The 26,853-nt window shown below is 49.3% G+C and overlaps 4 protein-coding genes across 6 annotated transcripts; 3 read left to right on the top strand and 1 right to left on the bottom strand.

Annotated features, from left to right (window-relative positions):
* The first annotated feature begins 461 nt into the window (after positions 1-461).
* Positions 462-5,688, top strand: sucla2 (succinate-CoA ligase ADP-forming subunit beta). 2 transcript variants are annotated; one of them, XM_049729183.1, is made up of 11 exons: positions 462-601; positions 1,585-1,774; positions 2,363-2,462; positions 2,536-2,698; positions 3,062-3,190; positions 3,359-3,497; positions 3,665-3,826; positions 3,956-4,098; positions 4,173-4,293; positions 4,373-4,461; positions 4,535-5,688. In XM_049729183.1, the coding sequence occupies exons 1-11, from the start codon at positions 518-520 to the stop codon at positions 4,607-4,609; spliced, it is 1,395 nt and encodes a 464-aa protein (XP_049585140.1). In that variant the 5' UTR covers positions 462-517; the 3' UTR covers positions 4,610-5,688. The 2 variants fall into 2 exon arrangements, with proteins under 2 accessions (XP_049585140.1, XP_049585139.1); XM_049729182.1 differs by having other exon boundaries at positions 3,359-3,576; positions 3,621-3,826.
* htr2aa (5-hydroxytryptamine (serotonin) receptor 2A, genome duplicate a) lies at positions 5,459-24,533 on the bottom strand. 2 transcript variants are annotated; one of them, XM_049729186.2, is made up of 3 exons: positions 24,412-24,533; positions 7,878-8,078; positions 5,459-7,293 (listed from the first exon to the last, which is right to left on the bottom strand). In XM_049729186.2, exons 2-3 carry the CDS (start codon positions 7,999-8,001, stop codon positions 6,548-6,550), a joined length of 870 nt encoding a protein of 289 aa, XP_049585143.1. In that variant the 5' UTR covers positions 8,002-8,078; positions 24,412-24,533; the 3' UTR covers positions 5,459-6,547. The 2 variants fall into 2 exon arrangements, with proteins under 2 accessions (XP_049585143.1, XP_049585141.1); XM_049729184.2 differs by lacking the exon at positions 24,412-24,533 and adding an exon at positions 8,798-9,527.
* On the top strand, positions 14,176-18,077 carry LOC125974210 (NXPE family member 3-like). The gene is made up of 4 exons (XM_049729181.2): positions 14,176-14,358; positions 15,338-16,113; positions 16,304-16,623; positions 16,746-18,077. Exons 1-4 carry the CDS (start codon positions 14,188-14,190, stop codon positions 17,348-17,350), a joined length of 1,872 nt encoding a protein of 623 aa, XP_049585138.1. The 5' UTR covers positions 14,176-14,187; the 3' UTR covers positions 17,351-18,077.
* On the top strand, positions 24,356-26,693 carry esd (esterase D/formylglutathione hydrolase). The gene is made up of 9 exons (XM_049729191.2): positions 24,356-24,724; positions 25,184-25,251; positions 25,326-25,414; positions 25,523-25,621; positions 25,750-25,874; positions 25,952-26,071; positions 26,148-26,246; positions 26,317-26,484; positions 26,573-26,693. The coding sequence occupies exons 1-9, from the start codon at positions 24,536-24,538 to the stop codon at positions 26,651-26,653; spliced, it is 1,038 nt and encodes a 345-aa protein (XP_049585148.1). The 5' UTR covers positions 24,356-24,535; the 3' UTR covers positions 26,654-26,693.
* The last annotated feature ends 160 nt before the right edge of the window (positions 26,694-26,853 follow it).

Here is a 26,853-nt window from a genome sequence, read left to right as displayed (position 1 = left end):
GCACCTAATTCCTGTAATAAACTACCGACAGAACGTGTCTCCTTCACGGGCACTTGGAAATAATTCACGTAAATGAAACAGTCTATTGAGTGACAAACTTTATGTGACCTCCTAAAGTATGAGGAGTGCCAATTTAGCTAAGCTCCGAAGACATGATGAAGAAGCGTTAAGATCAAAATGAGAGTAAAGGCTGTGAAAATGTACGAACTGCGTGCTGTATGGCCGCGATGCCTTTATGAACACTAAGTCATTTGTTTCCTTACTTTTAAAACGTTTCTGGTTCATGGGCCATTATTTGAAATGGCAAGCAGGCTGTGGTGAAGGTGCATGGGCCATTATTGGAAATGGCAAGCAGGTTGTGGTGAAGGTGCTAACATAACATGAGAGCGAGAGGAAGCTCTTCAGTGATCAGGTTCAAGAGTATTTTCAGCGTGTCCGACGTCATAGAACGCGGCACTCGTGGGAATTGGCCGTGTCCTGCGCATGCGCACGACCAGGCATCCCCTGACAAGCAGACATGGCGACGTCCCTGATCTGCGGCCGTTTGACGGCAAGCCTGAGGAACTCGGGGCCCAGAGGTGCTCTTAGCGCCGCTTCCAAGGTGAGCTTTTAAGCACCTGCGAGCGAAGGCTTCGGTCGCCGGGTGGCCGTTCGAGTCTCGCCGCCACGGCCTCCTTTGACCGCCACAGCAGCCACTGAAGTGACAGGGTCAAACGGACATTAGCCGCATTGCTAGTTGCTTTTATACGCTAAGCAGTGCGGCGTTAGCTTTAACTCTTAAATAGCCGCACGAAAGTCTGCTTTTTGTTGGCGTTTGATGTGCGCAGCGAGCTGGCACGCTGGTGACTTCTCACTAGTTAGCTGGACCGCTGTTCTCTCCACGCATGAGCTAAATGTGTCACCGCAGCACAGCATAGCGTAGCATAGCGTAGCATAGCGTAGCATAGCATAACACAGCATAGCATAGCATAGCATAACCCAGCACAGCTAACGCAAGTAAACAAGTGAGCGAATGTCGTCATTCATGGTCGTAAACGTCAACAAGAACTGTCAACTGTCGGGATTGATCACACAGGTGCTTTGCTCTTTTAGCAGCGTACACCGCCCCCCTCAATATCTCGTATTTTAAGTATTTTTGTCTGGGGGTGTGCTACCTCCGTTTTTTTATACCTCTTATTTACGGTATCATTTCTCTTCTCTTCTTCAATATTTTGGAATTCACCACCAGCCAAGTTGTGATCCCATGTAAAGATGGAAGTCCGATATTTGGAAGCGGAAAAAACCCTGAAACAATTAGATAACCATTATGGTGAAAATAATGCTTCTCAGAATAATGTGATCAATATTCTAATCCAAATGATTTATCGAAGTTATTCATCATGTCAAGGAAAATATTTGCATTTTAATTGCACTACCTATCGTTATTTTTCAACAAATGATTGCTGAATAAGAAAACAGTCAAAGTTACTGCTGCCATCGATCATGCTGTACGTCACTCGCCCCTCTGGCAAAATTGTGCTCGGAACGCAAGCTTAATGACTTGGTCCTGCCTCGTTGTTAGCGGTTCCCTGTGTGCGTGTCCAGGCTCTGGCGGGCTCTTCAGGTCTGCTGGGAGGCCACGCGTCGGCGCCGTGTCAGCAGCAGCAGCAGCGGAGGAGCCTGTCCCTCCATGAGTACATGAGCCTCGGCCTGCTGAAGGACGCCGGCATCTCGGTCCCCGCCGGCATGGTGGCCAGCTCCTCGGACGAGGCCTACGCCATTGCCAAGCAGATCGGTCAGTACCGAGAAAGCAAAGCTGCCAAATTGCGGCGTTGGCTCCTCTGCCGTGCAACAAAAGGAAATGCACCCGGCTCAGCCCACGGGATCATCGGCGTCAATCTACGTGAACGTGCAAGTCAGCACGTGCGTGTGTCTTAAACAGCTGTTAGCGCTCTCGCCGGCCTCAGCCGTGCTGTCGTTTTCACTCAAAGAGACGCAACAAATGCCAGCACATAGTTTTATTCCCGACACTTAATGCACAACATTTGCGTTTGTCATATTTTTAGTAGTATTTGTAAAACCAATTTCAATTTTTTTTCTTTTTTTTGTTGAACCCAACGTTTCTTTTGAGAACTCATTCGAATTTTTGAGAAAATATAGGAAAACAACATGCTTATTGTTTGGTTCATCTTGGTTATATTTTAGGCAAAAAGTGTCTGCAAGGGAAATAATATGTAATAAGTTGAAAACAAATTCATTTTGGGGGAGAATAATTGTCGCGTATCATTTAAAAGAAGTTCCACTTTTTCAGATCTCTCGACCACGCTGCACTGTTGCCATTTACAAACGTGTGTGTGTGCGTGCGTGCGCGCGCGCACGACAGGTTCCAAAGACCTGGTGGTGAAGGCTCAGGTGCTGGCAGGCGGACGAGGGAAAGGAACGTTCGAGGGCGGACTGAAAGGAGGCGTCCGGATCGTCTACTCGTAAGCCGCCCACCGTCTCACTGCCTGACTGGCTCATTTTTAATGGTGGCGAGCGTGCGTGCACGTGCGGCAGGCCCGAGGAGGCGCGGGACATTTCCTCCCAGATGATTGGCCGCAAGCTGTACACCAAGCAAACGGGCGAGGCGGGTCGCATCTGCAACCAGGTCTTCATCTGCGAGCGGCGCTACCCGCGCCGGGAGTACTACTTCGCCATCACCATGGAGAGGTCCTTCCAGGTACGGCCCAAAACTGCCAGCATGAGAAGGTGAGACCAAGTCTGATCTCCCCCGATGACGAAAGGAAACGTTTCGTCGCTAAAAAATAAAAAAGGTCCATTTTAGATCATCAACTGGAACATTTGATGACATTGAAAATAACAATATGACAAGCCACATATTTCTCAAGCGGATCGGCCCACCAACAAGCAGTTTGCGCGCAGGGGCACCGCACCGCTAGATGGCAGCGTATGACAGAGCTTGCCAATGGAGCTTGCCGGCCAGATTCAGACTAGTAGCCATCCAATATTGGACTTTTGGAAAAGGACAAAAGAAGCTGGCGGCCGCAGTGCGCATTTGTAGCCGAGCCGCCCTCTGCCGCAGGGCCCCGTGTTGATCGGCAGCTCGCAGGGCGGCGTCAACATCGAGGACGTGGCGGCGGAAAACCCCGACGCCATCGTCAAGGAGCCCATCGACATCGTGGAGGGCATCAAGATGGAGCAGGCGCTCAAGGTGGGCTTTACCAAACATGCTCGTCTTTTGTATTTGCAAGGCAAAAAAGCCCTCCTGATTTTGGGAAGGCAGGGTTGTAATCTTGCGCCTCGCTGCTGCCGTTTTGGCTCGCAGCGGTTTGTCTTGCGTAAGAAATTGTAATTAGCGGCCGGCGTTGCGGGCCCGCAGGTGGCGCAGAAGATGGGCTTTCCGCAGCCGCTGCAGAAGGAGGCGGCCGAGAACATGATCAAGCTCTACAACGTCTTCATCAAGTACGACGCGTCCATGCTGGAGATCAACCCTATGGTGGAGGACTCCTCGGGCATTGGTATGTGTGACACCCACATACAGCCAGGCGCAGCCAGGCGCAGCCAGGCGCAGCCAGGCGCAGCCAGGCGCAGCCAGGCGCAGCCAGGCGCAGCCAGGCGCAGCCAGGCGAAGCCAGGCGAAGCCAGGCGCACGCGACAATCAGGCTCTTCCGTTTGGGGCCCGCAGTCATGTGCATGGATGCCAAGATCAACTTTGACTCCAACGCCGCCTACCGGCAGAAGAAGGTGTTTGACCTACAAGACTGGACCCAGGAGGACCCGCGCGACCGGCAGGCGGCCAAAGCCGACCTCAACTACATCGGCTTGGACGGAACCATCGGCTGCCTGGGTGCGTTCAAAAGTGGGACACGTGGCTCGGGGCAAGCTAACAGGAGCCTACCTGTCTTACTGCTAGCGCGTGGAAGCTCAATTCCTTGCCGCTAGCTGGGGCAAGGGCTGACTCGCTCTTGTCATTTAGTGAACGGCGCCGGCCTGGCCATGGCCACCATGGACATCATCAAACTGCACGGGGGCACACCCGCCAACTTCTTGGACGTAGGTGGCGGGGCCACCGCCCACCAGGTCACCGAGGCCTTCAAGCTCATCACGTCCGACAGGAAGGTGCGGCCCGCGCAAAGCACGGTGGGCGCCCAGCGTGGCGCTCGCTCAAAGGCCACGGCTTTCCGCTACCGCAGGTTCAGGCCATTTTGGTCAACATCTTCGGAGGCATCATGAGGTGCGACGTCATTGCCCAGGGCATCATCATGGCCGTCCGCGACCTCGACCTCAAGATCCCCATCGTGGTGCGACTGCAAGGTGCCCAACGTCTATGTTAAATGACGCGGGCTGGTGCGTAGGGCTGGCTCCATGCTAACCGGCGGGCGCTCTTCACTAGGCACGCGTGTGGATGACGCCAAAGCTCTGATTGCCGCCAGCCCGCTGAAAATCCTGGCCTGCGATGACCTGGACGAAGCTGCAAAAATGGTACGTGCGCACGCACACATGCACGAGATGTGAGATGAAAGGCCGCATCAAGCTCGCGCATATGTGTCGGCAGGTGGTGAGGCTTTCGGAAATCGTTTCGCTGGCGAAGGAAGCGCAAGTGGACATCACCTTCCAGCTTCCTATCTAATCCCCTTGCTACAAGCAAGCACTCCCTGTTTGACTTCATGTGGACACTCCCCCCCCCCCCCCCCCCCAAGTAGCCCCTCCCCTTTCTCTGTGGCCTGATGGCGGCGGGCACCCTTCACCACCCCTTTAGCTTTTCTTCTGGCTATTTAATGCGCACACTCCCCGCCAGTGTTGACACACTCCACCGCACTCGCGCTCCTCACCGGACGCAGCTTCACACACAGCAGCTGCTTATTTCCCAATGACGATAAAGGATCACGGAAGGCATTTTAGCTGTAAGACCACGGCACTAGCCCCCTACCCCCCCTTACTTGACACCGATAAACGGTCGCGCCATCTTTGAAGGCTACGCGCTAGCTCTGATTTAGCTCTGTGCTAAAGGTCCCATTTGTCTTTCCATTCCTCCCCGGTGTGTCGGTGGGGGCGGCTCTCGCCACCCATCTCCTCCTGGTGAATTATTCACCGCTGCTGTAATGGAACTTCTGCTTAAGCCCCTCGGGGCGGGGCGGGGTGGGGTGCCAGTCTAAAAATGGACTTGTCGCAACGCTAAATTACCCTGCGGGAGGGATCTGAAATGAGAAATGTCCTTTGCATTCAAAGACGGCACCTTATTGGGCGGGCGGGCGGCCGCAACGCTTTCATTTGTCTGTTACAAGCAAACGCTGCAATTGCGCTTCCCGTCTGGGTCTTTCTTGACTTTGACTGAACCAACGCTGTCTCGGCAAAAAGGTGTTTGCAATATTGGAAAAGGGTCCGCGGTGTCGGGCGCCACTTGTTGTCCCAGGGATTTTTTTCCCACAATGTCTTTATTTGGCAACACCTGCCAACTTTCAATAGCAACGGGAAGGTGCGCTCGTTGCGCCTCGACGACGTTCTCGGACAGGGTGATACATTGTGAGCGCAATGTGCCCCCCCCCCCCCCCCCCTTCCGCCGCCATCACGTCACTTGGGAATTTGTCTCTTTGTCTTTCTTTGTTTCCATCACGCAAGCGACGCGCAGATGACATGTAAATAAGCAAAGTGACGTTCTGGCTCTGTAAGATATTTCTGCTTCTGCGAAAAATAAAGACGGGACATGAGGAGGCGTGCAAGTGCGGGAACGCAAACGAGCAGCGTGTCAGACGCAAAATGCAATTTGAGAGCTGAGAAAAAAAAAACAACCATTGACATCAAACCACAATTCTTTACCCTCTTCCTTTAAAAAAAAAATCACCAAATTGACATCTGTAGATAACAAATGGTTCATTGAAGAGTTGCAAGATTTGACGGGGAAGAACGATGAGGCCCAAGACGAACGGATGAAAGCTGCCATTCATGGAATATCAACGTTCCCCTTTGGGAGAAGATGAAAATGGCTGGCCGGTTGGCCGGTTGGCCGGCCGCACTCCTGAACATTGTTGGCTGCCTCAAGTGCTGCTTTGACAGCCAAATTGGGCACATGAGTGCAACCAGGGCCAAATGATGACGATGATGAGGGGAAGAAGAAAAGCTGCCGGCTTCTGTGTGTTGATGTTTGTGACGTGAGGAGGTGATGGAGGGACACAGGGCGAGCTAGGCGACGCTTTGAAAAGCCAGGGTCCCCCCCCCCCCAGCCACCCCTTGTCACATGGCAGCATGGCGAAAATGAGGCGCATGAGTCATCGCAGGCAGCACATTTGGTCTCCTTGACAACTGCAGTGAGGGTTCTTTGCCAGCTCCAGCAGCCCTTCTTGCTGCTTTTAGGGGCGCCCTTCTTGCCTTTTAGGCTCTCCTCTCCCAAGCATTGCCTCGCTTGGGGCGCTCCGCACCCCCTTTGCGTGTTTTGCGCAAGCGGTGCACACTTCACTCACTTGAAATCTTCTTCTGGACTTTTGGCTTTTCTTGATCATGTTCTTTGTTTTCCTGGTTTTTTCTTCATCTTTCCCTTGTCCTTTTAATTTCCCCAAATTTTGGGGCGGGCTCACACGCAGCTTTCGTCCTCGTCGCCAGTCTGCGGGCCCCGTCGTCGGGAGAAATCGGGTAGCGGGCCTGGGTTGCGTCGGCCCCCGACGGAGGGGTAGGCCATGGGGGGGATGGTGTTGAGCGGAATGAGCTGCAGCGGCTTGTTGGCGGGCGGCGCGTAGCGGCAGCGCAGGTAGCGCAGGAAGGCGGCGCGGTACGTCTTGTTGAACAGCGTGTACACCAGCGGGTTGACGGCGGACGACAGGTAGCCCACCCACACAAAGACGTTGAGCAGGCCCGCCACCAGGGCGTCATCGCAGGCCGGCGCCTCGCACGCCGCCGCCAGCACGTTGGTGATGAAGAAGGGGCACCACATGACCACAAAGAGGAAGAAGACCACGCCCAGCACCTTGGACGCCTTCTGCTCGTTGCTGATGGACTGCGCGGTCCGGCGCCCGAAGAGGGCGGCGCCGGCTTCCCGCCGCGTCAGCTTCTGGGAGGATAGCGAGGCCTGCGAGAAGAAGCCCAGCGTGACGGCGGCGGCAGCGGCGGCGCCCCACCTGGGCCGCCCCGAGCGCAGCGCGGCCTCGTCGCGCAAGGCCCGGACGGTCAGGAAGTAGGTGACCACCATAATGGTGAGCGGCACGAAGAAGGCCACGAAGGAGCCGGCCAGCACGAAGCCGTCGTCCGTCAGCAGGCAGCTGCCGTCCTTGAACACCTTGGACGGGTCGCGCAGTCCCAGAACCGGGACGGGCGTGGAGATGCCTGCACAGCACACCCAGTCAAAGCGGTTAGCCACAAGCCCAGCAGGGCAAAATTGGACACTTTTGACATTGTCATGCAACATTTTGGCCAAATCTGCTTCACTTTGTTTGGAAAGGAGCTATTGTCGCTTGAATTGGATTGCTACAAAGGCTGCACGCGCGCGCGCGCGGGCGCACACACGCATTCACACACCGGTGTGAACAGTAACAATATTAGCGCTGGCGCGAGCAAGCGCGAAAGCAGCATGGCAAGTGCCTGCTCGGTTGCCGTGGCAACCGAGCCGACGCTAGCCGTTAGCGGCTCTTGCGTCCTTCAGTGGTTGCTGTTCGGCCAACATACGAAATTCTTGCCGATGATGACCCAATCCGTCATGACGTGGACGCGACGTGACCAAAGCGTATTCGGCAAGGAAAAAAAAGAAAAGCATCTGTGCGCACCAGACGCACATTCAGCCAGCGCACGTGGCAACCGTGCGGATGGATGCGCGTCGCTTGTCTCTGAGTTGCGCTAACAGATGTTATGCTAACACGTGGCGACCGCAGGTGGGTGTCCCGACCAACGCCTGGATGCGCGCTAGCACTCGCCGGCCGAGATGCTCCACACGGCCACGATCTTGATGCGGGCCTTGGTGCGCGAGTTGAAGCGGCTGTGGTGGATGGGCTTGCGGATGGCCACGTAGCGGTCCAGCGAGATGGCGCACAGGTGCATGATGGACGCCGTGGAAAACAGCACGTCCAGGTAGATCCACACGGGACACAGCTCTGACGGGAGAGGCCAGCCGTAATCTGAACGAGGCACACGGACAAATGGAGTGAGTACAAATGCTCGCTCGAGGACCGCACGACAAAGCAAGGACGCCTTCCCATTCCAACGCTCGAGTGAGTCGTTGAACGTTTTGAAGGCGGCGGCGGCGGAAAAGCGAGAGCCTCAAACGCAGTTGGCCTTCGCCAGCTCGTAAACAGCCCCCCCCCCCCCCCAACGTGCAAGAGATTACGGCGTGCGTGTTGTCATGGCAGCACTTCAAGTGGGCATTCGCTTTGCTGTTCAAATGATGAAACCGTTTGGCAAAGGATAGAAAACGGAAGGATTTGATCTGCGGTCATACTTTTTTATCGCCACAAGCAGCTCGGACAAACGTGGAAGTGGGAAAGCGGAAGGAAGGAAGGAAGGAAGGAAGGAAGGAAGGAAGGAAGGAAGGAAGGAAGGAAGGAAGGAAGGAAGGAAGGAAGGAAGGGCTCTCTCTGAACCGAAGGCCAGCGACCGTCAAAGTTGCCGAGAGTCACTCAGCAGGGGGCGAGTGACAGGCTACAGCAACATTTACAATACTGAAGATGGCAGCAAAGCACTTGGTCGGATTGGACGAGGTAACGGCGTGACGAAAAGCTCAAGTTTGCCTCCGAAGATGGCTTTGGATGGGATGGTGGAGCTGGCAAACGTGCGATGCCACGCCACGCCACGCCACACCACACGAGCCACCAGAATGAGTCACCCAATGTCAGCTCACCGTAAAGGACGGTCACCATGGAGACCGGCATGACCAACACGCCCAAGAGCATGTCTGCCACAGCCAGAGACATCAAAAAGTAGTTGGTTGCGTTCTGGAGCTTCTTCTCCAAAGACACGGCCAGGATGACCAGGATGTTGCCCGTCACCGTGATGCCGATGGCCGCCAGGATCAGCAGCGCCGCCCAATTTTTGCCCGCCTCGTCCCGGCAGAAGCCGGGGTCGCCGGAGCCGTTCCCGACGTGAGGACAGCCGTCGCGGCTGGCGTCGCCCGTCCGGAACCCGTGCGGGGGCTCCGGGATCCGCCGGCTTTGAGAGATGAGCTCTGACACGTTGCTGGCGCCACCGCCGCCACCGTGCAGGCTCATGCTGTGGCCGGCCGCCCGGGCTCCGGGAAACGTGGCCGCGTTGGGCTCATGATGCAAGCGCCGGCTGGCCGGCCGGACCACTCACTGCTCGTTCCTAGTCTTCATCCTCGCCTGTTGTTCTCCTCCTTCCATCCAGATGCTTTCAGTTGGAGGTCTCCAAAGGACAAATGTACCTTTTGCCGCCTTTCTACCTCCACGTCTCCAGCACCCTCACCTGTAGCTCGGAGACTTTGCCAAACATGGTCTACTAGAATCCCTCCGGAAGCTTGGGCTGGGATTTCGGAGAGAGCCGGAATGGATTTGCGCTTGTGGTTTCCTTCCCGCTGCCGCTGGCTTTGGCTCTCGAGTGGGCGCTCCCTCTCCTCCCCCATCTCCTCCTCCTCCTCCTCCTCTTCCTCCTCCCTCCTTCCCTCGCTCTCTTTTAGTTGGCGCAGCAGAGTGAGCGCTCTGGCTGCAGGCGCACAAAGCGGACATCCTCCAGGTGTAGTTAGCCAGCCTGACTTCCTTCCTTCATTCGTCCCAGTTGCTCTGTCCATCCGTCCGTCCGCCCATCCATCATCCATCCATCGGTTTGGCTCGTCACCGTCCGTCCATCCGTCCGTCTGTCCGTCCGACGCTCCCGTCTCGTCTGCCTTTTGCTTTTCTCCACGTCCTTTGTGAAGTTCTTGACGTGCTCCATAACTCCAGTCCTGAAGTGTCTTTGACTCCCTTTGTCTTAACGTTCTCATCTTAGTTCTTGACTTGGTGCTGGAAATAGGCTCTTGATTGTTTTGTAAGGCTTTCATTCTTTGGTCCTTAACTTGACACACTTTGTTCTTGAGCGGTTCTCCACCCGGGTCCATCCTTCTTTTCCAGACTCGGTGTTTGACGTGCTTCTCTGTGTGTTTCGTCTCTTGTTGTCGCTCGCTCGGTCAGTCCTTGGAGGAGGTCGCCGCAAAAGGTCGCGCAGGCTGCTGCTACTGCATATTATTGATTCTTATTGGGTCATCGGTGTTGCAAAGGTTACATCAGGTTTCAACCTGTACTGCGTATTTATTACTCACAGTCTTTGCACCCCTCCGACTTCCTCCAAATACCATCTGTCAATCAAACGCCCCAGGCGACTCTTGGGCGTGTGTCCGAGTGCGTGTTGCCATGGCAACGGCGATGCCGGCATCAGGCCTGCTGACCTGTCACACCCAAGTAGTAGGCAAAGGCTAAGGCAACGTGGCAACAATGTCATGAAATGCCAACGTGGTGAAGCAGCAGGTGGTTCCTCGCCCGCGGTGGTTGTTGTTATGTTTTGAAATTGCATTCAGAGGTGCGCAAGAACCAGATCAAGACAAACTCTGACGGGATCCAACGGCTGATGAAAAAGTGCGCGTGGCAGATGCTGATGACAGTACATCCATATTTGTTCATGATTAGTCTTAAATCCATTCAAAACAAACGAAGAGAAGAGGTCGCCTCGTTGAGCTCTGCTGCCATCTGCTGGCTGAGCAAAATCAGCGCCGTCGTCCAGAGGCACGCCGGCCCAGCAGCGCTTGGACTTGTGGACTAGTAATGTGCATTCCAGTTCTTTTAAGTGAACTGAATCTTTAGAATCGGTTCAAAAGAATCGTTCACCGAATCGTTCGCTATACTTTCTTATTTATTTATTCACTTATTTATTGTTTACCTCGTGCACTGTACCTATTGAAGTGTCCATGAGGTGTACCTAATAACAGGGCACATCATGAGGGAAAAAGCTTAAGGGAAAGTGAAAAGTGCTACACCCACCCTCACCCCCACTTTCTGATTGATCTGTGACGTCACTCGGACACTCCATTAGGTACACCGACATTTTCAAGTGCACCTAATAACTACCTTACACTGAGTGCTAAAAGTCCCAATGAGCGTGAGCAGCAGGGGGGGCCCCATTTCAACCCCTTACACTGAGTGCCAAGCAGGGAAGAAATGGGTACCATTGTTATAGTCACTGGTATGACTCGGCAGGGGTTTGAACCCACGACCTCCCAATCTCAGGGCGGACACTCTCCTCTCAGGCCACTGAGCTGGTAAACACTTGTATCGTAGTATAACACTTATAGTCGTTTTTAAATAACGTGTATAAATATTGTTATTCAATATATCTACTGCAATTTCGCATTAGATTGCTGGTTTGAAATTTGCTTTTAATATTATTAATAAACATTTATGTTAAAACTTGTCTGGCGTCTTATTCCTTGTTTTTATATTCGCCAATTAAAACATTAAAATCAGACATTTGGTTAACTGCTTTATATGACAATATGTGTAGGTACACTACACGAGGTTAAAAATAAAAAAGAATAAATAAATAAAGGGTTAATTGCACAACAAAAGCATTTCCTCACACCTGGGATCGAACCAAGCTCTTGCCGAGCAAGAGCCCGTGTCACTAACCAGTGGGGTATTTCGACAGGTAGTCAGTATACTATAGCTTGCACTGTTTTGTACGAGCGATGTGTATTCCAGTAAGTGAACTGAATCTAGAATCGGTTCACTCAAAATATTTGTTCAAAAGAATCGTTCACCAAATCGTTCGCTACACTTTCTTATTTTATTATTTTTTTTACCTCGTGTAGTGTACCAAAATATCCCATAATTATCTGCCAAAATAATTATGACGAATTTAAAACTATTCTACTTGTTAATACCTACAAAATAACATATTCTAACCGGAGATTGCATTGACCTAATTTTCACATGGTCCTTGTTTACATTTTGCATTTGACACTGACAGCTGTCAAGTGCAACGTTAGGGCTCTTCTTGTGTAAGTTTTATTTGTTATGGGTTTTCTTTTGTAAGTTTAACTTTGGGTACTTCGAAAGTGTCATTTTAAATTGTACTTTGCTAGGTGTTCGTGTACACGCGTTGACATCTGGAGCTGCTCCATAAAACCATACATGTTCCATGTGCTGAGAGCAAGGCTTCCATAGGTTAGTGGTTAGTGCTCTGGGCTTCCATCCCGGCGACCCAGGTTCGAATCTCAGTGGGACCCAAAACATTTTACAACATAGTTGCTCGTGTAACCATAAAACCATACATGTCGCATGCACTGAGAGCAAGGCTTCCATATATTTACAATTATATACATTTTTAAAGCATAAAAATTCTTCTGTTATGATCACCCTCTAAAAACCATATTTAAAAAACCACCACCAACAAAACAAAACAAAACGTATTTTTCTATTTTCACGCATTTTTGCAAAAACTCCAGGGGGCCGCTAGGCGGCGTGCTAGAGAGCCGCAGGCGGCTCCGGAGCGGCGAGTTGCCGACCTCCGGTCTAACAAATAACCACATTCCAAGTTCTGTTTTTTTAGACATATCTCTGAGACCCATCAATACTAACAAAATAAAGGAGGGCGTGTGTGTTTGTGTGTGCATTTTTTCTCCTTGTCAGTCAGGCCATAAACTGGTTTGTACTTCACCTAGTTTGATTTATAAATATCATTCAGTCTTTTTGGTTCTGTCACGGCAAACGTGGGACAACATCACGTCTACCATGTTCATCACAATGGCCCTAGGAGGGTGCACGTCGTGAGGTTGGTGGTGCGCCACACACATCTGCCAAGCGTCCACCAGCAAAACGTCAAGACCCTCGAACATGGCGCGCAGCACCGTGTCCAGCTGCAGCGAAAACCAGTCACTGAACTTTAGGCTGAGGTCCCGATCTTGAGCTCGAGGGTTGGGCGTGCGGACCACCACCACCGTCCCAGGGAGGGCCGGAGGTGGAATCGAACCCGCACCCTCCCAACTGTGAGGCGGACGTGCTACCCAGTGCGCCACCGAGCCGCCATGTGCAAAAACAATTAAGAAAAATAATACATTCAAAGAAGGACATTTGAAATGAAGTCAATCAATCCAAATTCTTTATTTGTTTTTTATATATATATTCATAGTTTAGGTCACCCCTCACAAGAAAGCAACTGTCTATGGAATTCCATAGCTTCTGCCACGGGTGTTTAAACCCGGTCGTTGGGGGGCGCTGTCCTGCATGTTTTCAATGTCTCCCTCCCAACTGTGAGGCGGACGTGCTACCCAGTGCGCCACCGAGCCGCCATGTGCAAAAACAATTAAGAAAAATAATACATTCAAAGAAGGACATTTGAAATGAAGTCAATCAATCCAAATTCTTTATTTGTTTTTTATATATATATTCATAGTTTAGGTCACCCCTCACAAGAAAGCAACTGTCTATGGAATTCCATAGCTTCTGCCACGGGTGTTTAAACCCGGTCGTTGGGGGGCGCTGTCCTGCATGTTTTCAATGTCTCCCTCCCAACTGTGAGGCGGACGTGCTAGTCCATTCTTTCTTAAAGCCTCTGTTCTCATCAGCAATCTTTCTCTTTTTGCCTTTTGAATCCATGGCCCATCACTCACACACCTGTTTGTTTACAACTCACCTGTGCCGTGTCGCTGGCTATGACGCCATTTTGCTATTTGGCGTCATTCTTAAATTTGGTATTTTTAATATATTTACAACTACATACATTTTTGAAGCATAAAAATTTTCGAGTTATGATCACCCTCTAAAAACCATATTTAAAAAACCACCACCAACAAAAAAACAACAACTGTGTGTGCTGAAGATGTACTCGTGGGCTTACTTACCCTGTAACGTGTAACTTTCTTTAGAGAAAACATACTGTAAGTGCTCGGACAAAACGTGTTTTATTTTTCATGGGGATTAAATGGCAATGGATGGTTTTGATTTGCCCAGGGTGCAAAAGTAGCCAGGACCGCCGCCTCTGGTGGTTAGTGGGATATCTCGATCTGCCGTTTTCAATGTAACTAGACTTTCTTTTGCTAAATTTCTTTTCTTGCCAAACTATCTAACACAACACACAGTTATATTAAATAAATATGGGATAACTCTTGTACAATTAAACTTTTTCTATAATACCCCCTAATGAAGAAAGAAACATTGTGGTCATTTCAAACAGTCTGACGTGTCTTTACGTAGTGCCAAAAAGAGCGGAAATTTAAAGATACCCCCCCCCCCCCCCCCCCCACGGTTTATGTTTGTGACGCTTCCGTCTCGCTCGTTTGACGAAGTTAGGTCCCGGTTGATGATAGTCAGACAGGTCGAAGTCACTGTGAAAATGTGGCTCAGGTATAGGAAACTTATCCGCATCGTTTCCACCCTGTTCGAGCTCATCTTCTTGCTGGACAATATCATCAATGTGGAGGTGAGAGAAGCTTGTTCAACTTTTTTTTTTTAAACCTGTATGTTTAATTTCACATAACCTGTCAAAATGCGAGCAAAACCCATTTATCTAAATTTAGATAAAAGTCAAACCCATTGGAATACCTATTTAGTATACTAAATATATCCATGTATAAACACTATGTCATAGTGATCATAGTGACTATGATCTTTCAACTTGGAAAAGGCTCTTGAAGACTTATGTCTTATGTTAATGTCTTATTTAAATGTTTTTAGTTAAACTGCACATTGGAGACTGGTCAAACGCAATTTCAAACTTCTGTGCTAACCCTGTTACATAGAATTTTTGACAATAAAGTAAACTTGAACTTGAACAAACACTATGTCATAGTGATCATAGTGACTATGATCTTTCAACTTGGAAAAGGCCCTTGAAGACATTTCATATCAATAAAGGTGGAGAGTTGCCAGATGAATTTACTCCTCTTAGTTATTCATCTGTGAACATCCACAAACATTAAAAACTGAACGCATCTATTGACGTCTAAAACATATTCGTCCCTTAGCTAAAGTAACGTCATGACTGAAAGACTTTTTGCAGCGTCTCCTTTAAACGTGATGCCTTCTCAGAAGACAAGTCGCAACTTTGTTTATCACCCAGGCTTCTCTGGTCTGTTACAGTTTAGATGTTTCGAAACTTCATGACCAAGACACTGAAAAATTCTCACCGTGGTGTGACTGCGACTGGGTACACAACTGTTATTCACTTACATAATTGGACAATGGTTAACTGTGATTTTCTGCATGCATCACCCGCATAAAGTGATGAGCAAAAATACATTATTTGTCAGAAATAAATATTTTTTCAACCAATTACATATGAATGCCAACTTTTTTGCAGTACACTTGACCATTTTTTGTGACACACTACAACAGTTGTTAATGACTGGGATAAAATGATCCGTGGTTAATCATATTTTCATAACGTGTCATCTTTTCAGATTTGGAAGAATCACTTGGTGTCAGAACTGTGCAAGGACCAGACACAGATCCAGCCATCCAACATCTCTGAAACCCACCAAGCGTTTCACCACAAGCACACCACTTACTGTCCACATCTGGCCCAGCTGCTGTCACCTGAAGAAGAGTTGGAGGAACGCAACTTGCTGGACCTCATCGCCTGGCCCAAGCCGCCCTCTGGCTCCGAAGCACTTGAGTTCTCCCAGACAAGTGACCCGTTCCATAGTCACTTCTCTATTGGCAATGGCAAAAACTGGTTCGTGGGCGACCAGCTGGAAGTGAACATCCTAATGCGGGACTTCAAGGGCCGACCCAAGCCCTACGGCGGCGATTTGCTGTTGGCCAGTTTGCGCTCGCCAAAATACGGGGCAGGTGTGGCCGGGCAGGTGCTGGACCACAACAACGGACATTATAGCGCTCGATTCCCGCTGCTGTGGGCGGGCCCGGCTCGGGTGAAGGTCACGATGGTGCATTCGAGCGAGGCCGTCGCCGTGCTGCGGCGACTGAGAGAGCAACGGCCCGATCGGGTGCACTTCTCCAGCATCTTTGGCCAAGGTAGTCGTTCTGAGAAGACGGTGTGCAACATGTGTCTGCCGCCAGACCAGGGGCCACTGTGCAATTTCACGGACCTTCACACCGGCGACCCGTGGTTTTGCTACAAGCCCAAAAACCTCAGCTGCTACACCCGAAACAGCTACGTCCTCGAAGGCTCCCCTGATAACATCATCGACAGCAACGAAGCGTGGCTCTTTCGAAGGTTTGCACACTCAATGATTTTTTGACATGAACTCAAGAACACATTTGAAATAATGGACCCACATATTCCAAATGAGATACTTTTGAGTGTCATAGAAGAATGAGAGTTTTTGGCAGCTGGTACTGTTGGAGCAGCGCGACCGACCTCTGTATTTCTGTTCTAACCATTGTGCTCATTTTTTTCACATCAGTGGCATAAACCTCAACGTTCCAATCCATGCTGACCCATCGAATGACATCATCGTGCTTCCTTCCACGAATGGTACTGTTGATCTTCAGAGTCATGATTTTTTTGAAGGGGGTGGTGGTGACAGCACTCAAAACCCGGACCACGCAAAGTTGGCAACGTCTGGATACTATTACAAGGAAGTTTGGAGGTCATTGGGTGGCGTGACCAAGCGCCAGTTTGATAGTGCGTCCATCATTCAGTGTTTGACCAACAAATCGGTCTACATGTACGGTGACTCGACCATGCGCCAGTGGTACGAGTACCTTGTCACCGTAATTCCAGGTTCGTGCCTCTCATTGCAGTATAAAATGGGTTTCCTGTTGAGGGAATCAAATAATACAATTTGGTTGCTCGTGATCACTTGTTTTTTTGGGTGTGTAATTTTACTGCACTCTGCCCTGCAGGGATACAAGAAATCGACGAGGAGGGTGAAGTAAATGTGGGGCCCTTCAGGGCCATGGACCTCACCCACAAAATTGTGCTCAGGTTTCGTTTCCACGGCCCACCCATCGTCAGCCGCACCGCCGTGATGGCACGCAAGTTGCGCTACATCGCCAACGAGCTGGACGGCCTGACCGGCGGTCCCGACACGGTGGTGGCGCTCAGCCTCTGGGCTGACTTCGCCCCCTTCCCCCTGGAGATGTACCTACACCGCCTCCGGCAGATCCGCAAGGCGGTGGTGCGACTTCTGGACCGGGCGCCTGGGACGGTGATCGTGATCCGCACGCCCAACCCTCGAGCACAAAAACGGGACCTCGTCTTAAACTTCAGTGATTGGTTTTCGCTGCAGATGGACACGGTGCTGCGCGCCATGTTCGAGGGTATTGACGTTTTGCTGGTGGACGCTTGGCAGATGTGCGTCGCGCACCACCAACCTTACGACCTGCACCCTCCTGGGGTCATTGTCAAAAATATGGTAGACATGATGTTGTCTTACATTTGTCCCGACTTGACCGGGAACGAGAGCCGGCAATTGAAAATGTGGCTGAATGTGATCGATCTTATTTAGCGAGCCGCTTCAGCTGTGATTTATGTACACTGACTAAAAAAAAACAATCCACTTATCTGTATGCTCAATTTAGGCATGTCTAATCTTCACCCTCAGAGAGCACGTTGATAAGAGTCGAAGAGCAACACACCATAAAAAAGGTTGTGTCATTTTCAATGGTTAATGTTTTCACGGCGCTTAATTAAACTATAAAGTCAATAAACAAACAGAATTGATTCTTCGAATGACACACCGACCAAACCTGGCTTTATGGAACGGGAATAGCCTCGCGAGGCGACCGGTTATGGAGTCAAATTGTAATTGTATGAAACGTTCCTTTAGGTTCAAAATAAATGTGTTCAGTTTGGTACTTTGTTTAATTTTTCACTTGTCATAATAGTATGTATTAGTAATAGTATTTTGTTTTCGCTTGTCAATTATTTAACGGGTTCTTTTATCACAAACCAGATATTTAGGTTGCATTACCTGACATGTTTCGGCTTGTACACTCTGATGAAGGCTTTATAGTGTCCACAAACAGGAACAAGGAAGAAAAGGGAGAGGGGAAAAGAAGGAAAGATATCCTCATAAGGCAGACATTTCTTCTGTTATCACCTGAATGTCCTGTTATTGACTGAATGTTTTGTATCTGTGTCATGGAGTTACTGAGCTGTGCCTTATGTGTAAAGGAAATGTGTGCTGTGTCAGTGTTTTGATTAAATAACTTTGTGTGTATACATTTTAATAAGAGTATTTACACATTGATTGACATGACAAATGATATAAATTAATAGAAATATGAACACATTGATTGACATGATACGTATAACAGTATGAAAAGTATAGAAGTATGTATAAACTAACAAAAATACGCTGTTGCTCTCATCACTACACGAGGTTAAAAATAAAAAAGAATAAATAAATAAAGGGTTAATTGCACAACAAAAGCATTTCCTCACACCTGGGATCGAACCAAGCTCTTGCCGAGCAAGAGCCCGTGTCACTAACCAGTGGGGTATTTCGACAGGTAGTCAGTATACTATAGCTTGCACTGTTTTGTACGAGCGATGTGTATTCCAGTAAGTGAACTGAATCTAGAATCGGTTCACTCAAAATATTTGTTCAAAAGAATCGTTCACCAAATCGTTCGCTACACTTTCTTATTATTTTTTTTACCTCGTGTAGTGTACCAAAATATCCCATAATTATCTGCCAAAATAATTATGACGAATTTAAAACTATTCTACTTGTTAATACCTACAAAATAACATATTCTAACCGGAGATTGCATTGACCTAATTTTCACATGGTCCTTGTTTACATTTTGCATTTGACACTGACAGCTGTCAAGTGCAACGTTAGGGCTCTTCTTGTGTAAGTTTTATTTGTTATGGGTTTTCTTTTGTAAGTTTAACTTTGGGTACTTCGAAAGTGTCATTTTAAATTGTACTTTGCTAGGTGTTCGTGTACACGCGTTGACATCTGGAGCTGCTCCATAAAACCATACATGTTCCATGTGCTGAGAGCAAGGCTTCCATAGGTTAGTGGTTAGTGCTCTGGGCTTCCATCCCGGCGACCCAGGTTCGAATCTCAGTGGGACCCAAAACATTTTACAACATAGTTGCTCGTGTAACCATAAAACCATACATGTCGCATGCACTGAGAGCAAGGCTTCCATAGGGTAGTGGTTAATGCTCTGGGCTTTCACCACAGTGACCCAGGTTCGAATCTCAGTGGGACCCAAAAAATTTTATCATAGAAAATTTGCAACACAGTTGCTCGTGTAACCATAAAACCATACATTTCGCACGCACTGAGAGCAAGGCTTCCATAGGTTAGTGGTTAGCGCTCTGGGCTTTCACCCCAGCAACCCAGGTTCGAATCTCAGTGGGACCCAAAACATTTTACAACACAGTTGCTCGTGTAACCATAAAACCATACATGTCGCATGCACTGAGAGCAAGGCTTCCGTAGGGTAGTGGTTAGTGCTCTGGGCTTCCATCCCGGCGACCCAGGTTCGAATCTTAGTGGGACCCAAAAAATTTTATCATAGAAAATTTGCAACACAGTTGCTCGTGTAACCATAAAACCATACATGTCGCATGCACTGAGAGCAAGGCTTCCATAGGGTAGTGGTTAGCGCTCTGGGCTGTCACCCCAGCGACCCAGGTTCGAATCTCAGTGGGACCCAAAAAATTAGGGGTAGGGTTAGGGGTAGGGTTAAAGGTAGGGTTAGAGGTAGGGTTAGGGTTAGGGGTAGGGTTACAGGTAGGGTTAGGGTTAGAGGTGGGGTTGGGGTTAGAGGTAGGGTTAGGGTTAGAGGTGGGGTTGGGGTTAGAGGTAGGGTTAGGGTTAGGGGTGGAGTTAGAGGTGGGGTCAGGGGTAGGGGTTAGAGGCAGGGTTAGGGGTGGAGTTAGGGGTAGGGGTTAGAGGTGGGGTGGGGTTGGAGGTGGGGTTAGGGGCAGGGTTGGAGGTGGGGTTGGAGGTGGGGTTAGGGGTAGGGGTTAGAGGTAGGGTTAGGGGTTGGAGGTGGGGTTGGAGGTGGGGTTAGGGGCATGGTTAGAGGCAGGGTTAGGGGTAGGGTTAGAGGTAGAGGTGGGGTTAGAGGTAGAGGTAGGGTTGGAGGTGGGGTTGGAGGTGGGGTTAGGGTTAGGGGCAGGGTTAGGGGTGGAAATAGGGGTTAGAGGTGGGGTTAGAGGTAGAGGTAGGGTTGGAGGTGGGGTTAGAGGTAGGGTTAGAGGTAGGGTTAGGGGTAGGGGTTAGAGGTGGGGTTAGAGGTAGGGTTACAGGTAGGGTTAGAGGTGGGGTTAGAGGTAGAGGTAGGGTTGGAGGTGGGGTTGGAGGTGGGGTTAGAGGTAGGGTTAGAGATGGGGTTAGAGGTGGGGTTAGAGGTGGGGTTAGAGGTAGGGTTACAGGTAGGGTTAGAGGTGGGGTTAGAGGTGGGGTTAGAGGTGGGGTTAGAGGTAGGGTTAGAGGTGGGGTTAGGGTTGGAGGTAGGGGGTAGGGTTAGGGTTTTTCTAAAAAAAAAAAAACGGTAGTTTAACTACCATGTATGGTAGTTTAACTACCGTGTATGGTAGTTTTTTTTTTTTTTTTTTTAAACGGTAGTTTAACTACCATGTATGGTAGTTTAACTACCGTGTATGGTAGTTTTTTTTTTAAAAACGGTAGTTTAACTACCATGTATGGTAGTTTAACTACCGTGTATGGTAGTTTTTTTTGTTTTGTTTTTTTTTTTTTTAAAAAACGGTAGTTTAACTACCATGTATGGTAGTTTAACTACCGTGTATGGTAGTTTTTTTTTTTTTTTTTTTAAAAAAAACGGTAGTTTAACTACCATGTATGGTAGTTTAACTACCGTGTATGGTAGTTTTTTTTTTTTTTTTTTTTTTTAAAAACGGTAGTTTAACTACCATGTATGGTAGTTTAACTACCGTGTATGGTAGTTTTTTTTTTTTTTTTTTTAAAAAAAACGGTAGTTTAACTACCATGTATGGTAGTTTAACTACCGTGTATGGTAGTTTTTTTTTTTTTTTTTTTTTTTTAAAAACGGTAGTTTAACTACCATGTATGGTAGTTTAACTACCGTGTATGGTAGTTTTTTTTTTTTTTTTTTTTAAAAACGGTAGTTTAACTACCATGTATGGTAGTTTAACTACCGTGTATGGTAGTTTTTTTTTTTTTTTTAACGGTAGTTTAACTACCATGTATGGTAGTTTAACTACCGTGTATGGTAGTTTTTTTTTTTTTTTTAAACGGTAGTTAAAACATACATGGTAGTTAAACTACCGTTTAAAAAAAAAGAAAAAAAAAAAACAAACTACCATACACGGTAGTTAAACTACCATACATGGTAGTTAAACTACCGTTTTTAAAAAGAAAAAAAAAACTACCATACACGGTAGTTAAACTACCATACATGGTAGTTAAACTACCGTGTTTTTAAAAAAAAAAAAAAAAAAACTACCATACACGGTAGTTAAACTACCATACATGGTAGTTAAACTACCGTTTTTTTTTTTTTTTTTTTTTTTAGAAAAACCCTAACCCTACCTCTACCTCCAACCCTAACCCCACCTCTAACCCCACCTCTAACCCTACCTCTACCTCTAACCCCCACCTCTAACCCCTACCCTTAACCCTACCTCTAACCCCACCTCTAACCCCTACCCCTAACCCCACCTCTAACCCCACCTCTAACCCCACCTCTAACCCTACCTCTAACCCCACCTCTAACCCCACCTCCAACCCCACCTCCAACCCTACCTCCAACCCTACCTCTACCTCTAACCCTACCTCTAACCCCTACCCCTAACTCCACCCCTAACCCTGCCCCTAACCCTAACCCCACCTCCAACCCTACCTCTACCTCTAACCCCACCTCTACCTCTAACCCTACCTCTAACCCCTACCCCTAACCCCACCTCTAACCCCACCTCTAACCCCACCTCTAACCCCACCTCTAACCCCACCTCCAACCCTACCTTTAACCCCACCTCTACCTCTAACTCCACCCCTAACCCTGACCCCACCTCCAACCCTACCTCTAACTCCACCCCTAACCCTGCCCCTAACCCCACCTCCAACCCTACCTCTACCTCTAACCCCACCTCTACCTCTAACCCTGCCTCTAACCCCACCTCCAACCCCACCCCACCTCTACCCCCACCTCTAACCCCACATCCCCAACCCCTAACCCCACCTCCAACCCTACCTCTACCTCTAACTCCACCCTTAACCCCACCTCTAACCCTAACCTTTCCTCTAACCCTAACCCTAACCCTACCTCTAACCCCAACTCCACCTCTAATCCTAACCCTAACCCTACCTCTAACCCTACCCCTAACCCTTATCCTAACCCTACCTGTAACCCCAACCCCACCTCTAATCCTAACCCTAACCCTACCTCTAACCCTACCCCTAACCCTACCTCTAACCCTAATTTTTTGGGTCCCACTGAGATTCGAACTTGGGTCGCTGGGGTGACAGCCCAGAGCGCTAACCACTACCCTATTGAAGCCTTGCTCTCAGTGCATGCGACATGTATGGTTTTATGGTTACACGAGCAACTGTGTTGCAAATTTTCTATGATAAAATTTTTTGGGTCCCACTGAGATTCGAACCTGGGTTGCTGGGGTGACAGCCCAGAGCGCTAACCACTACCCTATGGAAGCCTTGCTCTCAGTGCATGCGACATATATGGTTTTATGGTTACACGAGCAACTGTGTTGCAAATTTTCTATGATAAAATTTTTTGGGTCCCACTGAGATTCGAACCTGGTTCGCTGGGGTGAAAGCCCAGGGCGTTAACCACTACCCTATGGAAGCCTTGCTCACAGTGAATGCGACATGTATGGTTTTATGGTTACACGAGCAACTGTGTTGCAGAATTTTCTAAGGTAAAATTTTTTGGGTCCCACTGAGATTCGAACCTGGGTAGCTGGGGTGAAAGCCCAGAGCGCTAACCACTACCCTATGGATGCCTTGCTCTCAGTGCATGCGACAAGAATGGTTTTATGGTTACACGAGCAACTGTGTTGCAAATTTTCTATGATAAAATGTTTTGGGTCCCACTGAGATTCGAAACTGGGTCGCCGGGATGGAAGCGCAGAGCACTAACCACTACCCTATGGAAGCCTTGCTCTCAGTTCATGGAAGATGTATGGTTTTATGGAGCAGCTCCAGATGTCATCCACGCGTGTACACGAACACCTAGCAAAGTACAATTTAAAATGACACTTTCGAAGTACCCAAAGTTAAACTTACAAAAGAAAACCCATAACAAATAAAACTTACACAAGAAATAGCCAACTGGTGAGTGAGTCGGGCTCTTGCTCGGCAAGACCTTTGTTCGAACCCAGGTGCGAGGAAATGCTTTTGTTGTGCAATTAACCCTTTATTTATTCTCTTTTTTTTTAACCTCGTGTAGTGTACCTACACATATTGTCATATAAAGCAGTTAACCAAATGTCTGATTTTAATGTTTTAATTGGCGAATATAAAAACAAGGAATAAGACGCCAGACAAGTTTTAACATAAATGTTTATTAATAATATTAAAAGCAAATTTCAAACCAGCAATCTAATGTGAAATTGCAGTAGATATATTGGATAACAATATTTATAGGTATACACGTTCTTTAAAAACGACTATAAGTGTTATACTACGATACAAGTGTTTACCAGCTCAGTGGCCTGAGAGGAGAGTGTCCGCCCTGAGATTGGGAGGTTGTGGGTTCAAACCCCTGCCGAGTCATACCAGTGACTATAACAATGGTACTCATTTCTTCCCTGCTTGGCACTCAGTGTAAGGGGTTGAAATGGGGCCCCCCCTGCTGCTCACGATCATTGGGACTTTTGGCACTCGGTGTAAGGCAGGGGTGTCCAAGTCCAGTCCTCGAGGGCCGCATTCCTCCATGTTTTCCGAGTTTCCCTCATTCAAATGATCAGTTCATCCTCACGTTCTGCAGGAGCCTGATCATTGAATCAGGTGTGTTTAACGAGGGAAACTTGGAAAACATGGAGGAATGCGGCCCTCGAGGACTGGACTTGGACACCCCTGCAATAATACAAGAAAATTTCAAACCAGCAATGTAATGTGAAATTGCAGTAGATATTTTGGATAACAATATTTAGGCATGTGTTTGCATACACGTTATTTAAAACCTACTATAAGTGTTATAAAATCAAGACTCTCCCCGTTGTTGCATAACGGCGCATCCCTTCATGCAATAAAGTTAGCTGGAGTAAAACGTGCATAAAAGTGGCGCTTTTTTCTTTCCTTGGCAAATCGTAAAGGGACATTCAGGCTTCCGTAGTTCACTCCAGGAGGGAGACGACGCAACACGTTCACTGACTGATCCGTTGATGCACGGGGGGAAGGAAGGAAGGAAGGAAGGAAGGAAGGAAGGAAGGAAGGAAGGAAGGAAGGAAGGAAGGAAGGAAGGAAGGAAGGAAGGAAGGAAGGAAGGAAGGAAGGAAGGAAGGAAGGAAGGCAGGCAGGCAGGCAGGCAGGCAGGCAGGCAGGCAGGCAGGCAGGCAGGCAGGCAGGCAGGCACGCAGGCAGTTGACCCATTGACTCACTGATCCGGTCTCGCGATGATCTGGAAATGCAAATCACTCAGTCACTCATTCGTTCACTCACAGATCGTTCGTTGGTGAACGAGAAATGCAATTGGCGACTCGTTCGTGAAGGGGAAGTGACGTCATGTTCTTCTTCGTTTTGTTTTTCGGCGAGGTGGCACCAGCTTCAATGCGCATTACCGACACCTACTGGTTGAAGTCATATGAACTGAAAAAAAGAAGGAGTCAACACTATCGTGGACTCTGGATAGGCCTGGCTGCCTTGCATGTTTGGAGCGCCATTTCCAAGCAACGCGCGGCGTCTTCTCTCAAGGTACGTCCCGTCCGGGCAGCTGTCCGCCATTGCTGCAAAATGAGAGGCAACGCAAAGCAGCTCACTTTTCATTCCCGGAAAGAAGCTAACTTTATTGTCCGCTAACTTTATTGTCCGCTTTTCGTCGCTTTGCTGCGTCTGAGGCAGTGACAGGCACTCGCTGCTGTTCGGCGTACTCGACGCTCGCTCCCTCGCTCGCTCGCTCGTTCGTTCTCTCGGGCGCTGCATTCTGCAGCGACAGCATGAGCCGCTATTTTGGGGATCGGGTTAACCATATGTACAATAGATCTTGGCGTGACTTTGCTCATTTTTGCCATTCTAACGTAACGAGGAAAAAAGCTCAAGGTTTGCTCCAGGTGTCCCTTCTTCAAATCGCCCTACATGAAAACCTACCTGTGCCTGCTAAATGTCGGTTTGTTTCTTGTGCCACCTTAACGCAATGCTCGGTCCCACCATCAGATGGCGCTCACTCAGGTGTCCTCCAACAAGTGCGCAGGAGGTTTCCAGAAGGTCTTTGAACATGACAGGTGAGGGAACTGCAGGTCGTCTTCTCGCTTTCGCTTTACGGCTCACCTTCTTCTTCTCGTGGTTGTCGGTGCAGTGTGGAGCTCAAGTGCAAAATGAAGTTTGCCATCTTCCTGCCGCCCAAGGCGGAGACGCAGAAGTGTCCCGTCCTGTACTGGCTCTCAGGTGAGAACCAGAGCTCGCCTCGTTTGAATTAGAACCGGATCAGGTGTACAGCTCAGAGACATTTGTTTGCTTGTTGAGCCTCCTTACGGCGCTGGCGCTGTCTTCCAGGCCTGACGTGCACCGAGCAGAACTTCATCACCAAGGCGGGAAGTCAGCTGGCCGCGGCCGAGAACGGCATCATCGTGGTGGCGCCGGACACCAGCCCGCGTACGTGCTGCGCTGTGCTGGTGATGTGTTGAAATGTCTTTGAAGCAAACTTGGCCGGCCGGCCGGCCGGCCGCCCGCCCACCTTTGGACGTGTTCTTTGCTCAAGTTCAGCCGCACGTGGGTTCCAGGTGGCTGCGGCGTGGAGGGCGAGGACGACAGCTGGGATTTGGGAACCGGCGCCGGTTTCTACGTGGACGCCACCCAAGAGCCGTGGAAGAGCAACTACCGCATGTACTCCTACGTGACCCGGGAGGTACGGTGCCAGGCTTTTGCGCTGTCCTTGAAACAAAAAGCGCCGTGGCTTTTTTCTTTTTTTGACGGCGCCCACAGCTCCCCAAAGTGATCAACGACAAGTTCCCGGCCGACCCCGACAGGATGTCCATCAGCGGCCACTCCATGGGTGGCCACGGGGCGCTCATTTGTGCCCTCAAGAACCCTGGAAAGTACAAGGTACAGCTTGCTTGAGGAGGGCCGGAAGGCCATCTGCTCGGATGGATGCCCACTGGGCTTTTTGGTGTTTGCCCAGGCGGTGTCAGCCTTCGCTCCCATCTGCAACCCCACGCAGTGCCCGTGGGGGCAGAAAGCACTCGCCGCTTACCTGGGCCCCGAGCGTGCCGCCTGGGAGGTACGTTTGCCGCCAAAGCGTTGAAACCAAATAGCGTCACGGCAACCTCTCTCTCTCTCTCTCCCCCAAGGCCTACGACGCCACGGTTCTGGCTGCGGGCTACTCGGGCCCGCCGCTCGACATCCTGCTGGACCAGGGCCGCGACGACCAGTTCCTGTCGGCCGGCCAGCTGCTGCCCGACAACTTGATCGCCGTCTGCTCTGACAAGAAGATCCCCGTGGTGTTCCGCCTGCAACCTGTCAGTAGTAGCGGCCAAATTCTTGCAAAATGCTGACAGTGCTCCTTTTAATGTTAAAAGGCTTCTCCCCCCCCCGTCCTGTCCGCAGGGTTACGACCACAGCTACTTCTTCATCTACTCGTTCATCGGCGACCATATCAAGCATCACGCCAAGTTCCTCAATGCCTGAACACGCCAATGCCCATTTGCAATAAAAGTCCTTACTCAACTGCCTTTGTTGCTAGTTGTACTACGCATGTTCATTTTGTTTTCACTTGTCAATTATTGAAGTGGTTTTTCATCACCAACAAGGTATTTAGGTTGAATTACCTGACATGTTTCAGCTTGTACTTCCACCTTCATCAGAGTGTCCTTTGTTGCTGTCCCAAG

This window comes from Syngnathus scovelli, chromosome 8 (assembly GCF_024217435.2).
Source record: "Syngnathus scovelli strain Florida chromosome 8, RoL_Ssco_1.2, whole genome shotgun sequence".
Classification (NCBI taxonomy): Eukaryota; Metazoa; Chordata; class Actinopteri; order Syngnathiformes; family Syngnathidae; genus Syngnathus; species Syngnathus scovelli.
The sequence above is the reverse complement of the archived record's forward strand: the minus strand, read 5'-3'. Positions and strand labels throughout refer to the sequence as shown.